Genomic DNA, 22,839 nt, shown 5'->3' on the forward strand with positions numbered 1-22,839 from the left:
TTTGTATTGTGTGAAAAATTTTAAAGTTAGAAAACATTTAATTTTAGAATGGCTTTTTGCTTAGAATTTTGTTAAGATAAAGATTTTTTTTTTCCCCCCAGGGGTTAGAGTACTGTGAAGAAAGATACGCACTGGACCTCACAGGTGGCATGTTCCCTTTGAGGGGACAGACTAGTAACACCAAACTGTTGGGATGCCAGAGTATAGAGAAATTTCGATCCCATGGTGACAGAGAGGAAGGGATGAATGAAGGTAAGATTAGTTAGAAATACTCTTATATGTCATGTGAATGCTTGATTTAAGTATCTTGATTTAGTCCTGGAGGGCATGGCTCAGTGCATAGAGCACTGGCCTGCAAGCCAAAAAGGTCACTGGTTTGTTTCCCAGTCAGGGCACATGCCTGGGTTGTGGGCCCAGTCCCCAGTTGGGGGTGTACCAGAGGCAACTGATCAGTGTTTCCACATTGATGTTTCTCTCCCTCCCTTCCCCTCTCTCTAATAAATAAATAAAATCTTTTTTAGAAAGATTTATCCTGACTTAAATTTTATGATACATATTGGTTTCTAGAGTTTACACTCCTGGTAGTTAAAAAATTGGTACTAATTATGGAATTTATCCAGGTCTGTATGATATACTGGGTATTTATTCTCCACATTGCTGTGTAGAACTCAAGAATTGAATACATGAAGGAAATAAGGGGTTCTTGTATTTTAATCTAACTCAAAAAACAGACAAAAATGGTCTCTAGTTTTGATTGCTGTGAATAGTCTGTGAATAAAGTTTCTCTCTTTATTTTTTCGAGACATGACAGAACATGTCTTGGATAGCTTGAATTTTTTCTTATTTTATTTTTAGAGAGAAGGGAAGGGAGGGAGAAAGAGAGGGAGAGAAACATTCATCAGTTGCCTCTCACATGCCCCCAACTGGGGACCTGGCCCACAACCCAGACATGTGCCTTGACCAGGAATTGAAGTAAAGACCTTTCAGTTTGCCTAATGACACCCAACCCACTGATCCACACCAGCCAGGGTTTCTCTTGTTTTCTTCAGTGTGATTCCATCTTTCTGGTAAACATTTTGGCATGGTAAAAATTGCACAGGTTTTAGAATCCAACATGGATTCAAATCCCAGCTCTGTCACTGTTGTGACCTTTGACAAATATGAACATTTCTCAGCCTGTATTTCTCCATCTGTGAGTGGAATAATAAAGTTACACCTTTTGCTAAGGGTGGGTGGCAGGATTAAATGTACTAATGTGATAGGTTTATTCAGTTCTGGGAATGCTCACTAGAGCCCTGCTTTGGTGTTCTGGTCGGGATTTATTCTCATGGTTAGCTCATTGACCCCAGAGTTGTCTCTGTTCTAGGCCCCACCGCTCTTGTTAGTGATCCAGTTTTCATGTTGAACTTAACCTGTCAAAACCAGAACTCACCAGCTCTCTCTTACTCCTCATTACATCTTCCTTTCTGTATTTCCCATTCATTGTGTCTCATATTTTTACTTTCCGCTTTCCTTCTATTGCTGTCTCTTAAATCGTTCCTGTCTTTTCATTCCATAGTCACCACCCAGGTGCTTGTCTTTCTTACTCCTTTACCATATGACTAGGTCAGTCCTTCTCAACCAGAATTCCTCTCAAGGGCTGAGCTCTTACGGCCTAGAGGCATTCCTTTCAGGTGCTGATATTCTCTGGTACTAGCTATGTACCATTCTTGGGAGAATACTCATTCAAATCATTTTCTGCTTTCTACCTCTAAACTTCAAAGCTGACAAGGTGTTAACTGAAAACGAGCCAGAATATAACTTTTCTAATGAGTAGTTTTTAATAAGGTGTTTTTGAAATATAAATACAGTCAAGATACAGGTGAATGAATCTCTACTTACAAAATACATGATAAAAATGTGTTTTGACAAATTAAAAATGAATGTATGAGAAAATTTTGTTATAATAATTTGGGATTTTTACTTTGAGATTATTCTGTTTCTTAAAACTACTTTTTTCTTTTAGCTCTGTCTCCTGACACTAGCGTATCAGTCTTTACTTGGCAAGTGAATGTATATGGACAAGGAAAGCCTTCTGTGTATTTGGGGATTTTCGACATCAATCGTTGGTATCATGCACAAATGCCAGATTCATTAAGGTACGATTCTCTCTATTTTTTGGTATTTGTGTCTGTAGCAGTTCAGTGGCTTAATAGTTTTGTAAAATTTTCTTTTAGATCAGGAGAATATCTACATAATTGCTCTTATTTTGCCTTGTGGTCACTGGATTCTGTTGTAAGTAGGACTTCTCCACATTACATCTTGGACATATTGGTCCACGAGAGAAGCTTAAGTCGAGGAGTTTCTCCTTCGTATTCACCTCCTGAACAGTTTTTTAACCCCAGTTCCTATAATTTTGGTATGTATTACCCTAACATTACCTTTTGAGAACAATAACATATGAGTATATACATGGGTGTATTTATGTGAAATACATGTGTATACTATTATCTATTCATATCTCATTGTCAGCTAATATATGGATAACTTAGGAAATTAACTTGATACATATACATGAGAAGTTTAATACATGTTTTATAAAGAAATCACTGTTTTGCATTTTGCTAGAAAAGATTAAAGAGTTCATATTTAGTACATTTGTGATAAGGTTTGGTATCTTGTTAGGATAGAAATACCTGGAAAAGTTATTTTTAACTATTATGTATAATAATTTGATACTTTGGCTAGCAATCTGTTTAAGATAAATTCTGTTGTGTCAGTGCCATCGCAAATATAATATTTAAATGGGTTTTTAAAACATCTTCTTTTTTAGATGCTACTTGTTTGTTAAACTCGGGAGTTGTTCATATAACTTGTACTGGCTTTCAGAAGGAGGTAGGTAACAACTAACCATGGGGACAGTGTTTCCTATTGAACTCAAGTTAGATCACGGATTTAAACTTTATGGTAGCTTCTCCTAGGTTAATGAGAGTTATTGGGATGTTTTTAGCAGTTCTCTGTGGGTCATAGCTACTTGGACCTCAAGGAAAAGAGCAAAGTAGGTCATTGCCATACCACATCCCTTTTTATCCTTCCTCTGAATTCTCCTCTTCCCTGAAAGTTTATGAATAAATAGAGTAATGCAAAGAAGGTACCTAGCACAGTGGTACAGTGCCTGTCACAGTGGGTGATGATGATATGTTGAAAAATATTTTTCCAGGAAAACATCAAGTGACAAACGTTTTGATTAATAATCAACTAAATATGGCAGATGAATGCCATATTTATACTTCATATCAGATCTTATTGTACCAAGAGGAAGAAACTTCAGGGGTATGTGTGTTTAGTTCATTGGGATTTGTCACCAAGTCTATCAGCTTTAGAGAAGGTAACAGGGTTACCTTTTATAAAAACATAAGCTATGTAAAATATCCTTAACACTATTATTTATAATTAGGAAGCATTGATTTAGTTCAAGAACCTATAAACCATTTTTCTTGAAAGAAATACAGAAATGTAGTCTTCCATCCACAATTTCCATTTCAGTGTTTTTCATTTTATTCAAAATGTTAAGTGTCAAGTAGGGCAATGAGTTTATTATAAAGGAGACTTAAATTTGTTTATTTGATTGATATCTTACTGATCTGTTACAGACTTTGACTTTTTTAAAGAAATCAGGACCATTTATCAATGAAGTCATTTCTGATGGTTATAATCGTTGTCTAGTGGCTGGCCTTCTCTCACCAAGACTTATTGATATTCAGCCTGCCAGTTTAAGTCAGGTGAGATGATTTTTTAACTTGTTTCTTTTGTATCATATGTTATTATCTCTATTACAATAAAAATCTATTAGCTAATTTCTGCAAAAGTAGGTTAAGTAGTATACTGTCTGCTCTGCATGATCAGTAACTAAGGCCTTGGATTGGGATTAAAATTCATATTCCCTCCTGGGGGAATAACTGGGCACCAGGTTCACTTAGCTATGTAGAAGGATATAGGATAGGAAACACATCATGGCTGCATCAGGCATGTCAAGAGTAAAAGTCATTACAACTGCCATTTTCCAGCCGCCAGAGAGAACAGCACAGGGGCAAGAGAACAAGATCCCAGGAGTGGAAACTGTATTGGCCCAGGTGAACCTCATGGTCTGTAGCAACAACGTGTGGTCTCTGACGTCAGCTTCGCTGGGAACTTGTTAGAATACACGTTCCTGATTCCCACCCTGGAGCTACGAATCAGGAACTTCAGGAATAGAGCTTAGTAGTGTGTTTTAATAAAGCTTTTGGTGTGGTTCTGATGCAGTGTTTCAAGAACCATTGCTCTAAAGAAATGTGTCTTGTGAAAGCATATTAGTGAAGATTCTAATTTCCTGCAAACCAAGACGGTTATAGGACTCAGGCTCAGTCATGGAAGCCAAAATCTTAACTTCTTAGTGGTATTTATGGTCCACTCATGGTTTTCCTAGGCCCAGTTCATTTTAGCAGTCAGGAGATGCCTGGTGATAGCTCATAATTCACATTTATCTTAACCCAGTATTTGCTAGTAAAATAGGCTAGAAGAAAGTGACCCCCAGTCACTTTCCTGTGGAGAAAACGTTTTGTTAGCTCTGTGCCAAAGCACTGTTTGAATAAGTTATTTAAGTGATTACAAGTAAGTAACATCATATATCAGTGGGGAAAGCCTTTTAAGTATCATATTCAGTGTAAATATTGCTGCTCATTGTTTTCACACCTACAGGTGGCATTTAATCCTTAATTTCTTTTTTCTTCTCTTTCCTCCTAATATTTAATTTCATGGAAGTAAACACTTTCAATACTGCTATCAGGAGATTTTAACTTTTGTTTTTTCTGAAAGTTTCAGATTGCCTTAAAACAAACAAACAGACAAGCAAAAATCCTTGCCTAACCTATCCCTCACACGACCTTAACTTTTCCTTAATTTGTTTTTGCTCTTTGTGAAACCCCATTAGGCAAATCTTCACTCTCCTGAGCTGACCTTCTGTTTGTCTTTGCTTTCTCTGCCTGTCTTGCCTCTGGTTCTTTTTTCTGGGAGTTTTTTCTTTATTAATATCTTCCTTTTTATTTTCTATTAGATTTTTCAAAAATTTGCACCCAATTTTAAATTTCTATGAGCTCTTATTCTTTGACCATTCTTTTTTCAGTGATCTGTTCTTTTTTTATGGATGAAATAATCTATGAAAGTTTTATTATTTTTTTATAGTTTTAAAGTTTTACTTAGTTCTCTGCACTCTTATTTTCTCTGGAGTCAGTTTTTATTATTTTAGTCTTTTTGATGCCAATGTCTGTCCATAAATATTTGGTGGTCCTTAGTTGTCTGTTTATATGTGAAGTATTTCAGTAACAGATTATAAACCGTCCTTTGTGTGGGGAGAGTTGCATTTGTTAGGATGATAGATCGGATGTGCACCCTTTCAGTTGGGACACCCTAGATTTCTGGGGCCATTTGGTTTTTTCAAAGATCCCTATCAAGCCGGCCTCCACAGTCCTTTGCTGCATGGTAACAGGAGGGTGGGCTGGATTCATGGACTGGTTTTAACCTGTTGCCTCTTTTCAGTCCACTGTTTGAGCCCCCTTACCCCCGACTTTCCCCTGTGCCTGATTTTTCCAAATAAGATTCTGAGAGCCAAACTGACTATTCTTTTTTTGTTCCCCTCGGTGGGGACTTTAGAACATGAGTTCCTTCACGCTGCTAAATAAACCACGTTTTTTCTTCTTCATTACTGCTTTTCACAAATTTGTTAGCTGTTTTCTCTCATGCCGTCTGTTTTTCTTTGTCCTTGTTGACTTACACCATTCTTTACATAATGATTTTTTTAAAATAACAGGTTTGCTGAGGTAATAATTCATGTGTCATACAATTCATCTGCTTAAGGTGTGCAGTTCAGGGTTTTCAGTGTATTTATGGAGCCGTGCGGCTCTCACCACATTAACTTCTAGAACAGTTTCGTCACTTTCCACAAAAATTCTATACCCATTAGCAGGCTCCCCTTTCACCCCCCCTTTCCCAGTCTTCCGTAACCTCTCATCTACCTTCCGTCTATAGATTCACTTATTCTAGACATTTCACAGAAATGGAATTTTAATAATATATGGCCTTTGTGCCTGGCTTCTTTAACTTAGCATAATGTTTTCAAGGTTTATTTACGTTGTACCATATATTAATACTTCATTCCGTTTTATGGCTGCCTAATATTCCATTATATGAGTATTCCACATTTTATTTATCCATTCTTCAGCTGATGGACAGTTTTTGGCAATTAGGAATAATGCTGCTTCATGTAGAGTTCTTGTGTGATCGTGTGTTTTCATTTCTCTTGGGTGTACGTACCTAGCTGTGGAATTGCTGGTTCATACAGTAGTTTTGATTTTAAGGAAATATCAGACTATTTTCCAAAGTGGGATTTACCATTTTATATTCCCACCAGCAGTTTTTGAGGATTCCATTTGTTCCATATCATCACCAGTGCTCATTACTGTGTTTTTTTGTTTGTTTGTTTGTTTTTTATAGCTGTCCTAGGAAGTCATAATGCTTTTTAAGCCTTTAAGATTTTGTATTCTGAGCTAGATATAACAGCTACCTCGGAGTCTGTGATTACATATTCCTTCTTAGCATTAAATTTCTTCCTACTTTTTTTTTCATGCATGGTATAGGAAGAACAATTAAAAGCTATATTGTCAGCAGCAATCCACACGAGTTCCTTGGGACTTTTGACTGGATATATCAGAAGGTGGATAACAGAAGGTAAGAGGATGATTTTTAACGAAACATTACGTTTGTATTTTTAAAATTATCAACCCACTGTGTGTGGGAGGTGGTTAGTTGCACTTCATTTGGAGCTATTTGTAGATTAACATTCAGTTCCACAGTTATAAGACATAATATAGAAAGAGCCTGTGTACTCTTTCCCACTACCTCAATGGTAAAATCTGGAAGACTTATAATACAATATCAAGTTAGGATCCACCTGTTGCCTTTTACAGCCGTATTCCTATCCCCTGGCGATCATGAATCTATTCTCTTTTTCTATAGTTTTGTTATTTAAAATATGTTCATAAATGGAATCACACAGTTATGTAACTTTTTGGAACTGGCTCTTTTTCACTCAGCAAAGTTCTCTGAGGATTTATCCAAGTGGTGTGTAACACTCCCTCTTTACAAACACACAGCCATGTTTTTGTTCTGAATCATTTGAGAATATGCTGAAGGGCACCATGCTGCTTTTTAGTATTTCCTTCTAAGAACAAGGAAATTCACTTACGAAACCACTTTGTAACTAGAAATCATGGAAATTAAAACTGATAACATGCCACTATCTAAGCTGCAGAACTTACTGTCATTTCACTAATTGTCCCAGTGATGGCCTTCGTAATGTTTTTGGGCAGGGGAATCCAGGATGCAATCCAGAATATATGTTGTATTTAATTTTCTTGTCTTTAACCTTAGGTTGGTGTAATTCCTATGCCTTTGTCTTTCAGAAAATTGACAATTTTCAAATATAACCTTGTTATTTTGTAGACTACCTTTCAACTTTGTTGATCTTTTCTCACGATTAGATTCATATTTTACACTTTTCACATAAAGGGATGTACTGCACTGAACAGGATACTTGGTGCTGGTTTGTCTTCATTAATGTTGATTTTTTCCTTACTCATTTGGTCACGGTGATTTCTGTCAGGTTTCTTCACTAGAAGTTTTCATTTTTTGTTTGTAATTAGTAATTGTTTTTTATTTTTTCCTTTTCATTTACAAATAAGAACAACCAAATTCTGCTGCTAATTTGCGCTTTGTTCTTGAATGGACATGGAATAAAGTGATACTCACAAAAGAGGAATTTGACAGACTGTGTAAGTATTATATTAAGAAACCAATAGTGATTTATTTTTAAGCACGTAACAAGAAAAACTGTAATCATTTTGGAGTTATAAACTTTTCAAAGAAGGCCCAGAAGAAGACTTCCCTTTTACATTAGAGTGACAGAGTTGTTTTCAGATGAAGATTTTGCAGCAGATTGTTAAACTAGCAACATGTTATGTCCACAATAGCAAGTTTCAGAATTATACTTTATGTTTGATCTTAGGAGTTTAATTTACAAAAATGCTTATGATTGAGTAAGGAGAATATGCCAGTTAACCTCAAAAGCGCCTCTACTTGTTTTCTATTATTTATGTGTATAAAGAAGTGAGTGGTAGGGCAAAAAGCTCATCATCTGTTTTCCAACAGATGTCATTATCAGTCATGCCAAGTCATCTTCCTTCTTGTCTTCTTTATTAGTCTGTTGTACACTTTATTAGTCTGTTGTACACTTTGAGTTTTGAGTATCTTGAGAATATTAAAAACTCATGCCCAATTTGTGCAAAAATAACATTGAAGGGTGATTGATATATGATTGCCCTATACATGGTAAAATCAAAACTTACTTAGAAGTAAATGTTGTTTTTTAATCTTACTGTATATTTTCTTTTTTTTTTTAATGTGTTTTATTGATTATAATATTACATTTGTCCCAATTTCCCTTCCCTCTGCTCCCCTCCACCTTGTGGTCCCCCGCCCTCCAGTTGTCCCCCCCTTTTAGATCATGTCCATTGTTTGTGCATATAGTTCTTCTCAACCTCTGTCTATTCCATTCCCTCCTACTATGCTCCTTAATTCCTATATCATCTCCCTCCCTCTCCCCCTTCCCCCTCCCTGTTGACCTCCCCCCAATATGTTCCCCGTACCTATAGTTCTTTTTCCACTCTCGTTGCCTGTTTAGTTCACCTTTGTTTCAATTCCCTAGCTTCTGTTGTTTCTTGTGATGCAGTTTTCATTTTAGTGTTCATAGTTTTGATCCTCCTTTTTCTAAACCAGTCCCTTTAACATCTCATATAACAGTGGTTTGGATCTAATGAACTCTTTCAGTTTTATTTTGTCCTGGAAACACTTTCTCTGCCCTTCTATTCTGAATGACAATTTCGCTGGATAGAGTATTCATGGTTGTAGGTTTTGGATTTTCATTACTTTGAATATTTCTTGCCAGTCCCTTCTTGCCTGCAGGGTCTCCCTTGAGAAGTCAGCTGATAGTCTAATTGGGACCCCTTTGTACATGATTCTTTTCTTCTCTCTTGCTGCTTTTAAGATTCTCTCTTTATCTTTAATTTTTGACATTTTGATTATAATGTGTCTTGGAGTGGTTCTCCCTGGGTCCAGTTGTTTTGGAACTCTCTGTGCTTCCTGGACCTGTAAGTCTATTTCTTTCCCCAAGTTTGGGAAGTTCTCCTTTATTATATTTTCACTCAATTTTTCAAGTTCTAGTTCGTCTTCTTCGTTCTCTGGCAAGCCAATGATTCTTATGTTGGGCCTTTTATAGCTGTCCCAGAGGTTTGTGATCCTCTCATCGTTGCTTCCCGTTCCTTCTCTATATTCTGGTTTGTTGAAATGAACTCTGGATTTTTTTTCCTCACCATCTGTCTCGTATGTGGTTTTGTTCCTTTCGTTATGAGTGTTTTTCGATTCTTTCTCATCTTTTTCCAGATCTTTTGTTAATTCTGTAAGCCACCTGATAACAATGGCCCTGAACTGAGCCTCTGACAGGTTTCTTATTTGTTCATCTGTCAGATTCCTCATCTGTTGCCTGGTGAGCTGTGCCACCGGGATTTCTATAGTTGTCTGCCTCATTTTGACAGATGCGTTTTGTTTTCTTGGGCCGGCTATAGGGGGCAGTGCCTGTGTACTCGGCACGACCCAGCGACCGGCGGCAATCCGCAACCTTTCTCTCTGCGCCGTGGTGCTTTGTCGTCACAACCCAGCGACCGGCGGCAATCCGAAACCTTTCTCTCTGTGCCGTGGCGCTTTGTCGTCACTGCCCAGCGACTAGTGGCGATCCGCAACCTATTTCGCAGCCCTGTGGCGGTTTCTTTGGGGGCGGGGGTCCAAGATGGATTCACACAGTTATTCCGCTAGGAGACCGGGATCCGTCCTCCCGCCCCCTGGGCCTCACTGTTCAAGGCGATGTGGTGGCTGCTTTCCCCGGCGTTGGGGTCGCGAGCTGCCGGGGTTCGACTGCAGCCGGGGTTGTTCTCCCCGCCGCTGTCCCAGGTGCGACCGCAAACAGCACCGCCCCCTTTCGCTCGTCCTACCTGCCCAAAGAGCGCCGCTGGTTTATAACTTCATATGTTGGGCTTCCGTGTGGTTTTATTTTCTGGAATTTCTAGTTATCCTTTGTTTTGAAGTAGTTGTATTCCTCTCTAGTTGTAGAGGGAGACCTAGCGCGTCCGTCTAAGCCTCCATCTTGGCCAGAAGTCCAGGAACGCTGTATATTTTCTATTACCCTTTAGCCCCATATACAAATGGATTTTAAAAATTTTATTCTTAATAGGACTTTTTAAAAAATTGATTTGGGGTAAGGGGGAGAGAAATATCTGTTTGTTGTTCCACTTCTTGATGCACTCATTGGTTGATTCTTGCCTGTGCCCTGACCAGGGGATCAAACTCACAGCCTTGGTATGTCAGGATGATGCTCTGACCAACTGACCTACCCACCCAGGGCTTTATAGGATTTTTAAATCAACAAAGTTTTATAGGAAGACATGGAGGTTCTATAGTATCTTAGGGCATACTTTTGAAACTACATCATTTTAAATATTTCAGTAATCAGAACAGTTGAATTTGGAACACCTGATAAATCAGAATGAGGGTAAAAAATATTTTTTTCAAAGGAAAATGTTTTCAGGATTATATAAGTTATGTTAAATTAATTTAACTCATTTTATAAAAATTATATGCCTTTATTATTTGAGCATATTTGGTATTTCAGGGTTAAATTTGATAATAACTTAGCCATTATTATTGCTTTGAGCTTCATTAGTGGTTAACGAAAATTTTTTTTAAGAGAAAAAATAATTAAAATACAAAATAAGTATTTTAAATATATTGAGGGTAAAGCAAATAATTTTAAAAACTTTTTTTTTAATTGAGTTTTAGTGAGAGAGAGAGAGAGAGAGAGAGAAACATTGATTTGTTATTCTACCTACGTATGAATTCATTGGTTGATTCTTGTATGTGTCCTGACTGGGGATTGAACCTGAACCCTTGGCATATCAGGAAGATGCTCTAACCAACTGAGCTACCCCGCCAGGGCATAAAGCAAATAATTTGATTTAAGGAAGGAAGGTTTTAAAATTAAGATATTTGTTTTCAATTACACATTATGTATTATTGCAATTACATGTAAATATTAATGCAATTAAATCTTATCAAAAGATGTAACCAGTAGCAACTAAAATACCCTCCCAAAGGATTTGTAAACTCAATGTTGAATTTGAAAGGATAATTGAGTCTACAATGAATTATAGCATCCTGCAGTTTTATTGTAATACATCTATATATGAGTCTTTATTTTAATGTTTCACTTTTGAAAACTGGAGATAGACAAAAGTTCTTAAAAATTTTTAATTGCAAGCCCTGGCTGCTGTGGCTCAATGGATTGAGCATCGGCCTGCGAGCCAAGTGTCGCTAGTTCGATTCCCAGTCAGGGCACATTACTAGGTTGCACGTCAGGTTCCCAGTTAGGGGCATGAATGAGAAGCAACCACACAGTGATATTTCTCTCCCTCTCTTTCTCCTTTCCCTTCTCTCTAAAAAATAAAATAAAACAAACAAATAAAAAAGATAGATATGAATATTAAAAAAAAAAAGTTACCTTCAGTTAAGGCTATGAACTTTAAAAAAAATTTTTTTTAAATTGCAAAATAACATGATACATAAAATTTATGATATAAAAGATTTGAAGAAGCATTTAATGAATATAACTGATTTTTAGTGAATCTGAAGTTGAATCTGTATCACCTTCTTTTGTGCTAACATGCTGCTTACCTCATGCTACATTTAAAAAAATAATAATTTGTATCTGTCCCTTCTAGTTTCCCTGAGGGTGTTTACCATTTCAAGCTTGTTTTTGTTCATCTCATAATACATAAGAATGATCCTGTGGTCAGTAGGAATTTGAGAAAGTTTGCAGTTGTGAGCTTAATTCACATTTACTGTGTTGAAACTAATTATGCATTTTATCCTTGGAAGGTTCACCGTTATTTGATGGTTCGTGTCGTTTCATTGATCCACAGACTATACAGTCTATCCAACAATGCCATTTGCTTCTTAGCAATCTTAATACAGTCTTAAGCTGTTTTGCAACAGAGGCCGAAGAGATCACTGAAAGAGGTGTGCTGTTTATCTTATATAAATGAGTGTTATATTAAATTTTACTTCTTTGAGAAAGAATAAATTTCCTGTTTTAAATGGGTCATTGGGCAAAAAGGCCATTATTTCTCAAATACTGTTGTTGTTTTTTTCTTTTTAAATGAAAAGCTACAGAATATTAAATGTAGCATGAGCACATGCTTAAATAACCATGGGAAATTTGGGAGTTAAACTTAAGTCATTAAGGTAGTATATTTATAGTAGAATTTAAGTTTTTTATACTATACATTGTTTTTATTCACAGAGCTCATTGTAATTTTTTTTCTCTGTTTTGCCATTTTAAAGAAAATAGTTTTATTTAAAGGCCTTGGGTGAGCAACCTTATATTAATGATAATATAGAGTTTGCATTAATATATAAATTTGACTTCTGAAATTAGTTAAATAGAAGTAAGTGTTGCTAAGATGGAAGCATATTTACCTAAAACATCTACTTTAGTCAGTGAGTTATTTTAGCATTTTGTAAGTTATTTGTTCAAGTTAAATTTGTTAAAAAATACATACACGTTGTTAAAAAGCACCAAGGAATTAATTAGTTTTTTTAAAACTTTTGAGTGTCTAGATATTTCTTTTGTGGTTGAAAGTTAATTGATATTTAATTCTTTTACAGGTCGTGTGAACTTAGCCAATAAGTGTATGGTTTCCCAGCTCATCTGTCAATATGCACAAATGGTTCTTTGGTTCTCTCATTCTGGACTTTTACCAGAGGGCTTAGGTAAAATAATTACTTAATCTATAAATATTAAAATACTGAAACAGTCTTAAATCATTACAGTTTTGTCACTGTGTTTTAGTGTTTCGGGCTTGCTTTCTCCCACCCCCTCACTTTTTTTTCTTCTCTTCTTGCCTTTTCTTAACATTCCTCCTGTGTGTCTCTAGTACCGCACCCCGTGCTTGGCGCACAGGTTTCCATACACGTTTATTGGGCTGAATAACACTTTGAAGGAAAGAATATTTGACAAAGCATAACTTCTGAGAGTTGGTTCATTGACACCACCCGCTATAACTTAGTTCCATAGAAGTATGCATTTTATAATATGGTTTGTCAGTCTTTTTCTCTTAAGAGGTTTTTAATATGGCTGTTAACTAATATCATTTGCCGCCATTTAAATGCCTCCTTTTTTCTAATGATTCGTGCCAATATCAACAACTAGAGAATTTGACTTTTACTATATTTGTTTAGAATATATGTATTTCTAAAGCCTCTAACTTCTTGCATTCCCAGGGTTTGCATTAGATTTCACTTAAACGTGCTTCTCCCACTGTTCATAATTGCTTGATCTTATTCTTTCATAATTCTCTTAGCACCCTTGTTGTTACAGATGTTTATGAGAGACTTGGTTTTCTCATTTGTGCATATATTAATAAAGTGATGGGTAGTATTACTTAAATTTAGGAAGCCTACTAATTAAGCAGTATAAAATTATAGTAAAATATCAATGTGTGCAACCTAAGTATTGTTGGGATATTTTGGAAATATTACTAGCTTTTTTTCCAACTCTTAAAAAAAAATCTAGATGATGCTGTGCAGTTGTCAAGGTTATACTACAACTACCCTGTAATTCAGAACTACTACACCAGTCGTCGACAGAAGTGTGAGCTTTTATCAAGGTATAGTACATCCAGAACCTTCAAATAACATTTTAGAAATTTCTTCTGTAAGAAGTCAGGCCTTCTGAGGTAGAATAGAATTCATGTTATAAGGTAATTAAATAAATGAAATTCCCAGTAAAGTATCAGAATTGGTTACCAACATTACTCTTATTTGTAATGTTTGTCTTGACCTAATAATGGTCACACTTTAATTTTAGAACTTGAGTGTGGCTGTTATTTCCTGAATAAAACTATTTGCCACAATTCATTATTAGAGGAGATTCTATTATTTAAGCATGTATTTTTTATGAGCATTCTTAACTCACAAAAAGACTGGAAGCTGCTCTTCATCAAAACATAAAATATATCGCCAGTTAGTCATTTTACATTCTTTCCATTAACAGTTACATTTCAGGACTTGGATGACTTTTTACCCCCGCCCCCCGTCCCCCAACTCTTCTCCCTTTGATAGTTGGGGTCATTATTTTTAAACGTTTAATGCTATTGTTTTGATAATAATAATTACTACTAATATTAAGTAATCCTTAATGTTGCCCTTATTGCAGAGGGAAGTGGAACCCTGATTATTTGATGATCGATGGAATGGTTTCTCAGCTAGGAGATCGAGTTGAGTCGTTGTGGAAACGGGATGAAGGAGGAACAGGAAGATATCCTCCTCCTAGTCTACATGTAGGTTTACAATAACATGATATCACTTTCCGGGTCTACAGACTTGTGGGCAGGGAGGTATGCTTAGTTGTACTTTCACACTTGGCACAGAGTTGGGAAAAACAGCATGAATGAATGGGCGCATAAAATGCACTGAAGTTTTTATATCTTTTATAGGCACTACTTGACATATACCTGCTAGACAGCATTACTGAAGCAAGCAAGCATTCTATTGTATCCTTTCAAATTTTTATTTTTATTTTTTTTAAGAGGATACTGTATTGAGTATCATCCTTTAAAATTTTTAATCAAATAATCATATATTACCAAAATCACAAAATTTGGTTGTGTTTTTTTAAGTAAGGGTTCTAAACCCAGGATCTGTAGGTTGGGTTCAGAGGGTCTGTGGTTAACCTGAAACTATATAGAATTTTGTTTTATTGTTTATTTTTGTAGGGATAGGGTCCAAGGGTTTCATCAGATTCTCAAATATGTCCAAGACACTACCTAAGAACAGCTGTTCTAAAACATTCTCAAATAGATTTACTTATGCTGTATATGAATACATTTACATTAGCTTAATATTACCTTAGACATTGTGTTGAGCCCTGTGGTCTTTGCAACAAGGTTTTTGTACTAATGTTGGTTATTAGTCTAAAAGTGTATTCTATTTATAATTTATAAGATAAGATAAATGATGCTTGCTTAAGTTGCCAGATTTTGCTGGATACTAAATTTTGTCTACAGCTTTTAATTCTTAAATTTGCTAAGCTACTGGTCTCATAGACTATGCTTTCGTTCATCTCCTTTGGGATGAACTAAATACAATTCATATTGGTACTTAAAATTGAGAATGAGTGAAATTAGTTGTGGGATTAGCTGTACGCACTTTTAATAAAACTATACTTCCCCTAGGTGGATATCCAAAAAGTTTTCAAAACACTAAAGTCTTCAAGAATCTTTCCTGCTATATTTTATTGCTACGTATTATAAATATATACATATGAGTTTTTGTTTATTGTCCTTAATCTTCTTTTTAAAAGACCATTTATTTGCTACTTGATATTATATATTCCTTCCCAAACAAAACAGATACTTCCATTGAGTCATTTCCAACTGCCTTTGCCATTTCTTGGGACCAGGTTAAACTTATTCAAGGGTTTTGGCTGATAGATCATAATGACTATGAGGTAAGTCTCTTTCTATAAAAATACATAATGATTAGCCCTGGCCTGGTGGCTCAGTTACTTGGAGCATCATTCCATACACCAAAGGATTGCAGGTTCAATCCCCAGTCAGGCCTGAAATGTGAGGCAGCCAATCGATGTTTCTCTCTCTCCCTCTTCCTTGTTCGCTTCTCTTCTCCCTCTCAAATCAATACAACATATCTTCAGGTGAAGATTAAAAATACGTAACAATTAAATATGGTATTAAAGATATGATGCAACCTACTTCTAGAGGTAATTTAAGGAGTCAGTTTAACAATACTTTTACTACCTTAAGTAGTAAGAATACAAAGATAAAACAGTTAAGAACACCAGGTTTCTCACTGCCCAAAGAAGGGAATCAACAGGTAAACAATTACTAATAGTGCAGATATGGTGATTATATTAGAAATATATTTAGTGTGTTGAGGGAACCACAAAAGGCAGGATTTGGCTTTGATATAAGAAGTTGGTGATGGAAAATTTTATATAAGAGCTTAAGGAGGTCTCAAATGTATGAGGCTTTTGATAAGGCTTCTATTTAAAGTATACCATTGATTAAAGTAGATCTCTTCAGTTTATATTTACACTGGTTTTATCTTGACGTTTGTGGCTTTAGTAGTTCCTGTCTTTTTAAAGATACGCTACTTTGTCTAAATGCAAAGCATAACATTTGGCCCTGGCTTGTGTGGCTCAGTGGATTGAGCTCCCGCCTGCAAACAGAAAGGTCACCAGTTTAATTCCCAGTCAGAGCACATGCCTGGATTACAGTCCAGTTCCCGAGTTGGGGGCACGTGAAAGGCAACCGATGGATGTTTCTCTCCCTCCCTTCCCCTCTCTCTAAAAATAAATAAAATCTGTTCTAAAAAGCATAATTTTTGTATTCACTGATTTTCACGTCATTTTTGCAGAATGGTTTGGATCTCCTGTTTCACCCGGCTACTGCAAAGCCCGTGTCATGGCAGCACTCAAAGGTTATTCAAGCCTTCATGGTGCAGGGCGAGCACAGACAGGCCCTCAGGTACATTCAGACGATGAAGCCAGCCATGGCCAGTGATACCGATATTATCCTTCACATCACTGTTTTGCTTCTTAATAGGTAAGTACGTATTTTGAAAGTACAGCCAAACTCTTGATCATATCTGTTAATATAATGGAATTGATGAACTAGATAGCAATATATATTTTGCTTTTGCTGTATTGTATTCTTATAATTCTTTATCTTCCAGTCTGAAGAAAAGTGTAAGACGTCTTTTATATAGAATTAAATAAATAAGAAGTACCTTGAGTAAAAGAGGAAACCAAACTGAAGTTTAAAATGATCTTTGTTGCCCTGGCTAGTGTGGCTCAGTGGGTTGGTTGTCATCCTGCAAACCAAAAGGTTGCCTGTTGAATCCCGGTCAGGGCACAGGCCTGGGTTGCAGGCCAGGTCCCTGGTTGGGGGCGTGCCAGAGGCAACTTATTGATGTTTCTCTACACCTCAATGTTCCTTTCCCTCTCTCCCTCCCTTCCCCTCTCTGAAAATAAATAAAATCTTTAAAAATAAAATAATATCTATTGCTAATTAATAATATTGGCAGTCTCCTGCATGGATAGTTGGTGTCTGAGTATACTGAATAAAGTCATGTTCAGTTGATAATTATATATTTTAAAGAGAGAGAGAGGAAGGTGGGAAGGGGAGGGGTGGAGGGAGGGAGAGAGAAAGATATTGCTTTGTTGTTCTACCTAATTTATGCATCCACTGATTGATTCCTGTATGTGCCCGGACTAGAGATCAAACCCTCAGCCTTGGCATATTGGAAAGGTGCTCTGACCAACTGAGCTACCCATCCAGGGCAATAATTATATTCTTTAAGGGTAGAGTCCAGTGATGGTATTCTTGATATTTTTGTTAATATTTGTTGCTTGGGTATTGTAATTCTTTGCATTTGAATTGGCCATTGCATTCTTACAGAAAGGAATTTTTGAAGCATCTGTATAAACAGTTTAAGAAAATATCAGGTTTCATATCTTAATATTTTAACAAAACTTGAGGGGGGTATTTCTGGGGGAGTGGTGGTGCTGGGCAGAGGGGATCAAGGGGGAAAAAATTGGAACTATTGTAACAATATAATCAATAAAATATACTTTAAAAAATGCCATTAAATATTTCTCAAAGAAAACGTTTGAGCAGGTGATATCTTTATACTGCTTCTTTCTTCACTTTGCAATATATTTTATCTAATCAGCATGATACATTTGCCATTTGTAGCATAGCAGTATTACTATAATTATATTGGTAATTACATTAATGGTGACAGGTTAAATGGCATGACTAAAAATATAGTGGTCTGGTTATTGGGTTTTCTTAACTAAATTAGTTGGGGAAATTGTTTAGAATTGAAATTTCTTACCTAATTGTAACTTTATTTTATACAACTTGTATTGGGTTTTTTGTTTGTTTGTTTTCCCAATCCTTTGGGTTGGTTATTTTTATATTTTAGAAATTGGTCATTTTACTCACCCCAAGTTGTCATTTGTGAATGAAACAGCAACTTAGTGTCAGCACTCTGAAAGTTAAGTTTTCTCTGTTGTCTTTGGTTAGACAGAATGTATTTCTGTGTGGAGAGAGTTGAATCAGAAGAAAAGTTCTGTTGCTTAATGTAGGTTGGCTAAACATGTAGAAACTAAGGTGTCTTCAAAAGTAATGAATTAGGCAGTATCTGTGGAAATAATTTGGGTGAACAGAAATCTTTGCTAGGCCCTGGTCAGGTAGCTGAGTTTGTTAGAATGTTGTCCCTATACACCAAGGTTGAGGGTTCAATCCCTCATACAAGAAACAACCAATGAGTGCATAAATAAATGGAACAAAAAATTGACTTCTCTCTCTCTGAAAATCAAATTTTTAAAAAGTGTTTGGCTAAAAAAATGTCTAGAATAAATAAATATAAGAAGCTACCTGGCTGCTGTGGCTCAGTGGATTGAGCGTCGGCCTGAGAGCCAAGTGTCGCTGGTTTGATTCCCAGTCAGGGCACATGACTAGGTTGCACGTCAGTCAGGTCCCCAATTGGGGGCGCGAGTGGGAGGCAACCACACAGTGATGTTTCTCCCCCTCTCTTTCTCCTTTCCCCTCTCTCTAAAAATAAAATAAACAAATAAATAAATAATTTTTTTTTTTAAAAAGCTAAAAGTGACAAATGTTTAGTAAATGGATAAAGGGTTCTAATACTGGGTTGGCGAGGAGCATGTAAATATTTTTCAGTTCCATGGAAGCTTCTTCAGTGACTTTTAAAAGAGGTGGTAATTGATCACTAATGCTTATATCAAAGTGCAAATGTTGGAACCTTAGAAAAAATACCTTAAAAAGCCTGCTGTTTTTTTCTTCCTTTTGATTCCATTGCCCTTTGATTCATTCATAGCACGTTACTCTGAATTACTAGATTCTCATTTCCTCTTCCTTAACCATAGCAAACATTCTATAATGTAATTTCTAAACCTTATTTCTCTTAAGTACAGTAATGCTTCAATTATCCAGTCTCCAGAAATCTAGCCACATTGTGTCCTGTATAGTAAGTTTAGAAATAAAAACAAAAGGACCACTCAGTTTTCTCAGAGTTATTTCATTATGAATACTAATTGCTATAGCTTGGTTCTCATACTCTTCTTTTTATTTTTTTAGAGTACGTTTATTAAAGCTGGGGACAGTGAAACAAGGATGGGTTTAGGATAGAAGAAGCAACAGGAGAGAGCCCATGCGAGGCTGCTTTGGCTCACTGGAGGGTCAGAGAAAAGGAGGCGTTGGGGACAGGATTGGGGGGCTTAGCCAGGGACAAGCTGCCGCTGCCCGCTGCTTCCCTGGTTGTAATCTAACGAAGACCTTTAGAGGAAAGAAAGGTGTAGGCACACTCCCGGGATTGAGAGTGTGTGGTTCATATATTGTTTCTTATATGTGTCATTTACTTACCAGCCTTTATTTTAGTATTTATTATTTCAGTAGAAACTATAGCTAAAGCTTTTTTAATTAAGATGACCACTACAGTCAAAATTATCTATTAACTTAGAATTAGGAACGATTTCTTTTTTTTTTTTTTTTTTTTTTTTAAGAAAATTATTTCCTTTATATTCCTATCTACCTGGTATTTTTAATTCTGTCCACTTTTGCCTTGAAAGTTATCGGTCCCTCAGAAATTCTAAGTGCCCAGTGAAATGTCATCTAGTACATACATAAACATTTAAGGTCTTTATCAGTTAATTTAAAAATATTATAACCATTGTATTATTTTAAGCTTTTTTCTTTCTTAACAGTATACCATGAGAAACTGCTTCATTTAATGACCTGTTGCCCATAGGAGGACATGTCAGTGACCTCATGTGGTTTCTCACTGTCTAATTTGATCAAGTTCTTCAGTCAGATCTTGCTATATAGAGAGCAGGCACAATCTTGTTACTAAGCTAAACTCTTCACCTCCTTATAAACAATATGGTGGTTTCCAGCTTTGCTCATTTTCTTTACTATTCTGTGGTCTGGATAGAATTGAAAGATTAGCATGGTGTGACAGAGAAAAGCCAGGCTCTTAAAAAAGTGATGGCATGAGAAATTAGTTTTCTGTCTTGACCTTCTATGTACTTACTTTACTCTCCTATTATTTTACACTTAATTTTATGTTGTTCTGTATCACTATTTAAGTCTTTAAAATGCTTTGTTGACATTGGCAAACTTGATTATGCAGTGATTATTATTCTATAAAATTAAGTAATCTTTTTAAGACAAAAGGATTAAAACAATTTTTTTAAGGTTTTATTTATTTTTAGAGAAGGGGGAAGGGAGGAAGAAAGAGAGAGAGAGAGAATCATCAATGTGTGGTTGCCTCTCACGTGCCCCCAACTGGGGACCTGGCCTGCAACCCAGACATGTGCCCTGACTGGGAATTGAACCAGCAACCCTTGGATTCACAGGCTGACGCTCAATCTACTGAGCCACACCAGCCAGGGCTTAAGTACTCTTAAATTACATGTACAAAGTATCTTTGAGAATCTTTAGGTGGATTACTTGTTTTGAGCATTTTAAATAGCTTTTCTAACACTAAGCTTTGATAAATACTGATTTCAGGTGCATGATTGAGGCCTGGAGTTTATTGCGACACCATTCTAATAGATTGAATACAGAGGAGTTACTAAAACACACGTACAAAATCTGTCAGGAAATGGGCTTAATGGAGGATTTACTGAAGTTACCATTTACGGACACTGAGCAGGTAATGGCTTATCAATAGAAGAAACTTGTCAGATATTCAGGATGTGTCAGTAGCTTACACATCTATTATGTTCTTCCTAGGAGTGTTTGGTGAGATTTTTGCAGTCCAGCACAAGTGTTCAGAATCATGAATTCCTTTTAGTTCACCATCTACAGCGTGCCAATTACATCCCTGCCTTGAAACTGAACCAAACTCTGAAGAGTAATGTTACGGTACAGTTAAACTTGTTTTATTGTGGGGACAAGAGAATAAGGAGAACCAGTGACTTTTATCCAAGAGCTTGTAGTTTGGTAACCAACCATCAGGCTTTATATAAATTTGAGCTTGGAGAATCAATCATTTTCTTACCTTCTATAGCAGAATTAGGAACAGGGTTTTATTACTTACCTAATTCTTTTAGATGTGCCATTTCTATTTAAATATCTTCTACAGTCTTACCAAGACTCATCATTTTACTCAAGGAAAACGAGAGGGTGAGGTAGAGGACAGCAGTAGAAATTGTATAGTGCTAAGAGCATGGACTTCGGGGGTCAAATAGATTCTTAATTTGCTGTGTGTGTGGAACTTATTCTCTGTGCCTTCAGTTCCTCCTATGTAAAATAATAACATCTCTTTGTGAGGATGTACAAAGCTGAGTGGGAAGTAGCATGTACACAGTACTGACACATGTAGAAGCTTAGCAAATGACAACTGTTGTTTTAATTAAGTTATGAAGAATCAAGGCTAGACAGGAGAGACTTTATTAATGGATTAGGTTTGGTAAAGCAGTTAGGTGTGTGTGTGAGGTTCTTGGTGTGGAAGAATGGATAAGTAGAGAGGAGGAAGAAGGGAGGAGGAAGATATTCTTCGGTATTCATAATTTTAAACGGTAAATTTATAAACATCACCTAACTTGTGTGAAGATTAAATTTTTACCAGTTATGATATCTTCAACAGAATGATCGTGATCCTCACTTGCGGGAGAGATCAGTAGCTCGAAATTCTATATTAGACCAATATGGGAAAGTTCTTCCTAGAATCCACCGAAAACTAGCCATTGAGCAAGCTAAGCCTTACCATGTGTCAGCATTATCACTTATTCGAAAAGGTAAGGTTTCATTGGAAAATGTCAAAATATTGAGTTAGAAGATATTGAATGATTACCTTCTGCCACCATCGCTGTCTTAGATTTTAGCTCACTTTTGCTTTGAATCATCACAGTGGTGCTTTTTTCTTATTGGCCATTTTACCCCCAAAAACGTAAGGCTTTCTTGGAAGCTTTTACAGTTTATTTAGTAATGTAATAAAGAACGAAACAACTCTATATCACTTGAGACTCCTGTCCAACTTTCAGAGAACATGTAGAATATTTTTTCACTGTCTCTTAAAAGCCCAAATTGTTAAATTTCTGCATAAATGTTAAACCAAATACAGTTTTAACCAGACTCTTACCTTGTGATGTTTTCCAGTTACTCTTTTATATTGGTCATCTACTATCAATAAAATCCTGGTGTTAGAGATGAAATTAAATCCTACATTCTTCATTTTACAGTTTCTCGGCCCAAACCATTATCAGCAGTTCCAAAGCGAGCTGTAATAGGGACTGTGTTAACAAGGTCTGCTTTCATCCATAACGTGTTATCTAAAGTTGGAGAGGTTTGGAAAAGTGATGAACCTAAAAATAGCATCTTAGCCTACGATAGGTACGTTTTTCTTACACCTTTTATAATCATGTTACTTGTTAATCTTTCCTGCATATCAGCAGCATTCAAAAACATAGCAACCTTAGAGTTTATTGGTGTATGTAAAAAGGAAAAACTATGTTGGCTACTTTCTTACAAGAAGACTGTTTTTTGTCTTTAAAAGCAAACATTTTCATTAGTATTAGTAAATATCAGAAATGTTCAGAATGAAAAAACAAAAGCC

General features: G+C 36.1%; 1 protein-coding gene across 2 annotated transcripts in view; it reads left to right on the forward strand.

Annotated features, from left to right (window-relative positions):
• The window catches only part of AHCTF1 (AT-hook containing transcription factor 1), a 74,134-nt gene that overhangs the window by 28,221 nt on the left and 23,074 nt on the right, over positions 1-22,839 (forward strand). For both annotated transcript variants that reach the window (XM_090263523.1, XM_090263524.1), the window contains exons 8-25: positions 102-252; positions 2,006-2,138; positions 2,217-2,398; positions 2,813-2,874; positions 3,633-3,761; positions 6,651-6,741; positions 7,755-7,844; positions 12,055-12,195; positions 12,844-12,948; positions 13,751-13,844; positions 14,393-14,516; positions 14,673-14,729; positions 15,539-15,685; positions 16,612-16,799; positions 20,790-20,934; positions 21,015-21,146; positions 21,871-22,021; positions 22,466-22,616. In XM_090263523.1, coding sequence (XP_090119649.1) covers positions 102-252; positions 2,006-2,138; positions 2,217-2,398; positions 2,813-2,874; positions 3,633-3,761; positions 6,651-6,741; positions 7,755-7,844; positions 12,055-12,195; positions 12,844-12,948; positions 13,751-13,844; positions 14,393-14,516; positions 14,673-14,729; positions 15,539-15,685; positions 16,612-16,799; positions 20,790-20,934; positions 21,015-21,146; positions 21,871-22,021; positions 22,466-22,616 — 2,273 coding nt within the window. The remainder of the gene's footprint in view (positions 1-101; positions 253-2,005; positions 2,139-2,216; positions 2,399-2,812; positions 2,875-3,632; positions 3,762-6,650; positions 6,742-7,754; positions 7,845-12,054; positions 12,196-12,843; positions 12,949-13,750; positions 13,845-14,392; positions 14,517-14,672; positions 14,730-15,538; positions 15,686-16,611; positions 16,800-20,789; positions 20,935-21,014; positions 21,147-21,870; positions 22,022-22,465; positions 22,617-22,839) is intronic.

Source organism: Furipterus horrens, unplaced genomic scaffold (genome assembly GCF_987537825.1).
Source record: "Furipterus horrens unplaced genomic scaffold, mFurHor1.1.pri manual_scaffold_15, whole genome shotgun sequence".
In the NCBI taxonomy this organism is placed as follows: Eukaryota; Metazoa; Chordata; class Mammalia; order Chiroptera; family Furipteridae; genus Furipterus; species Furipterus horrens.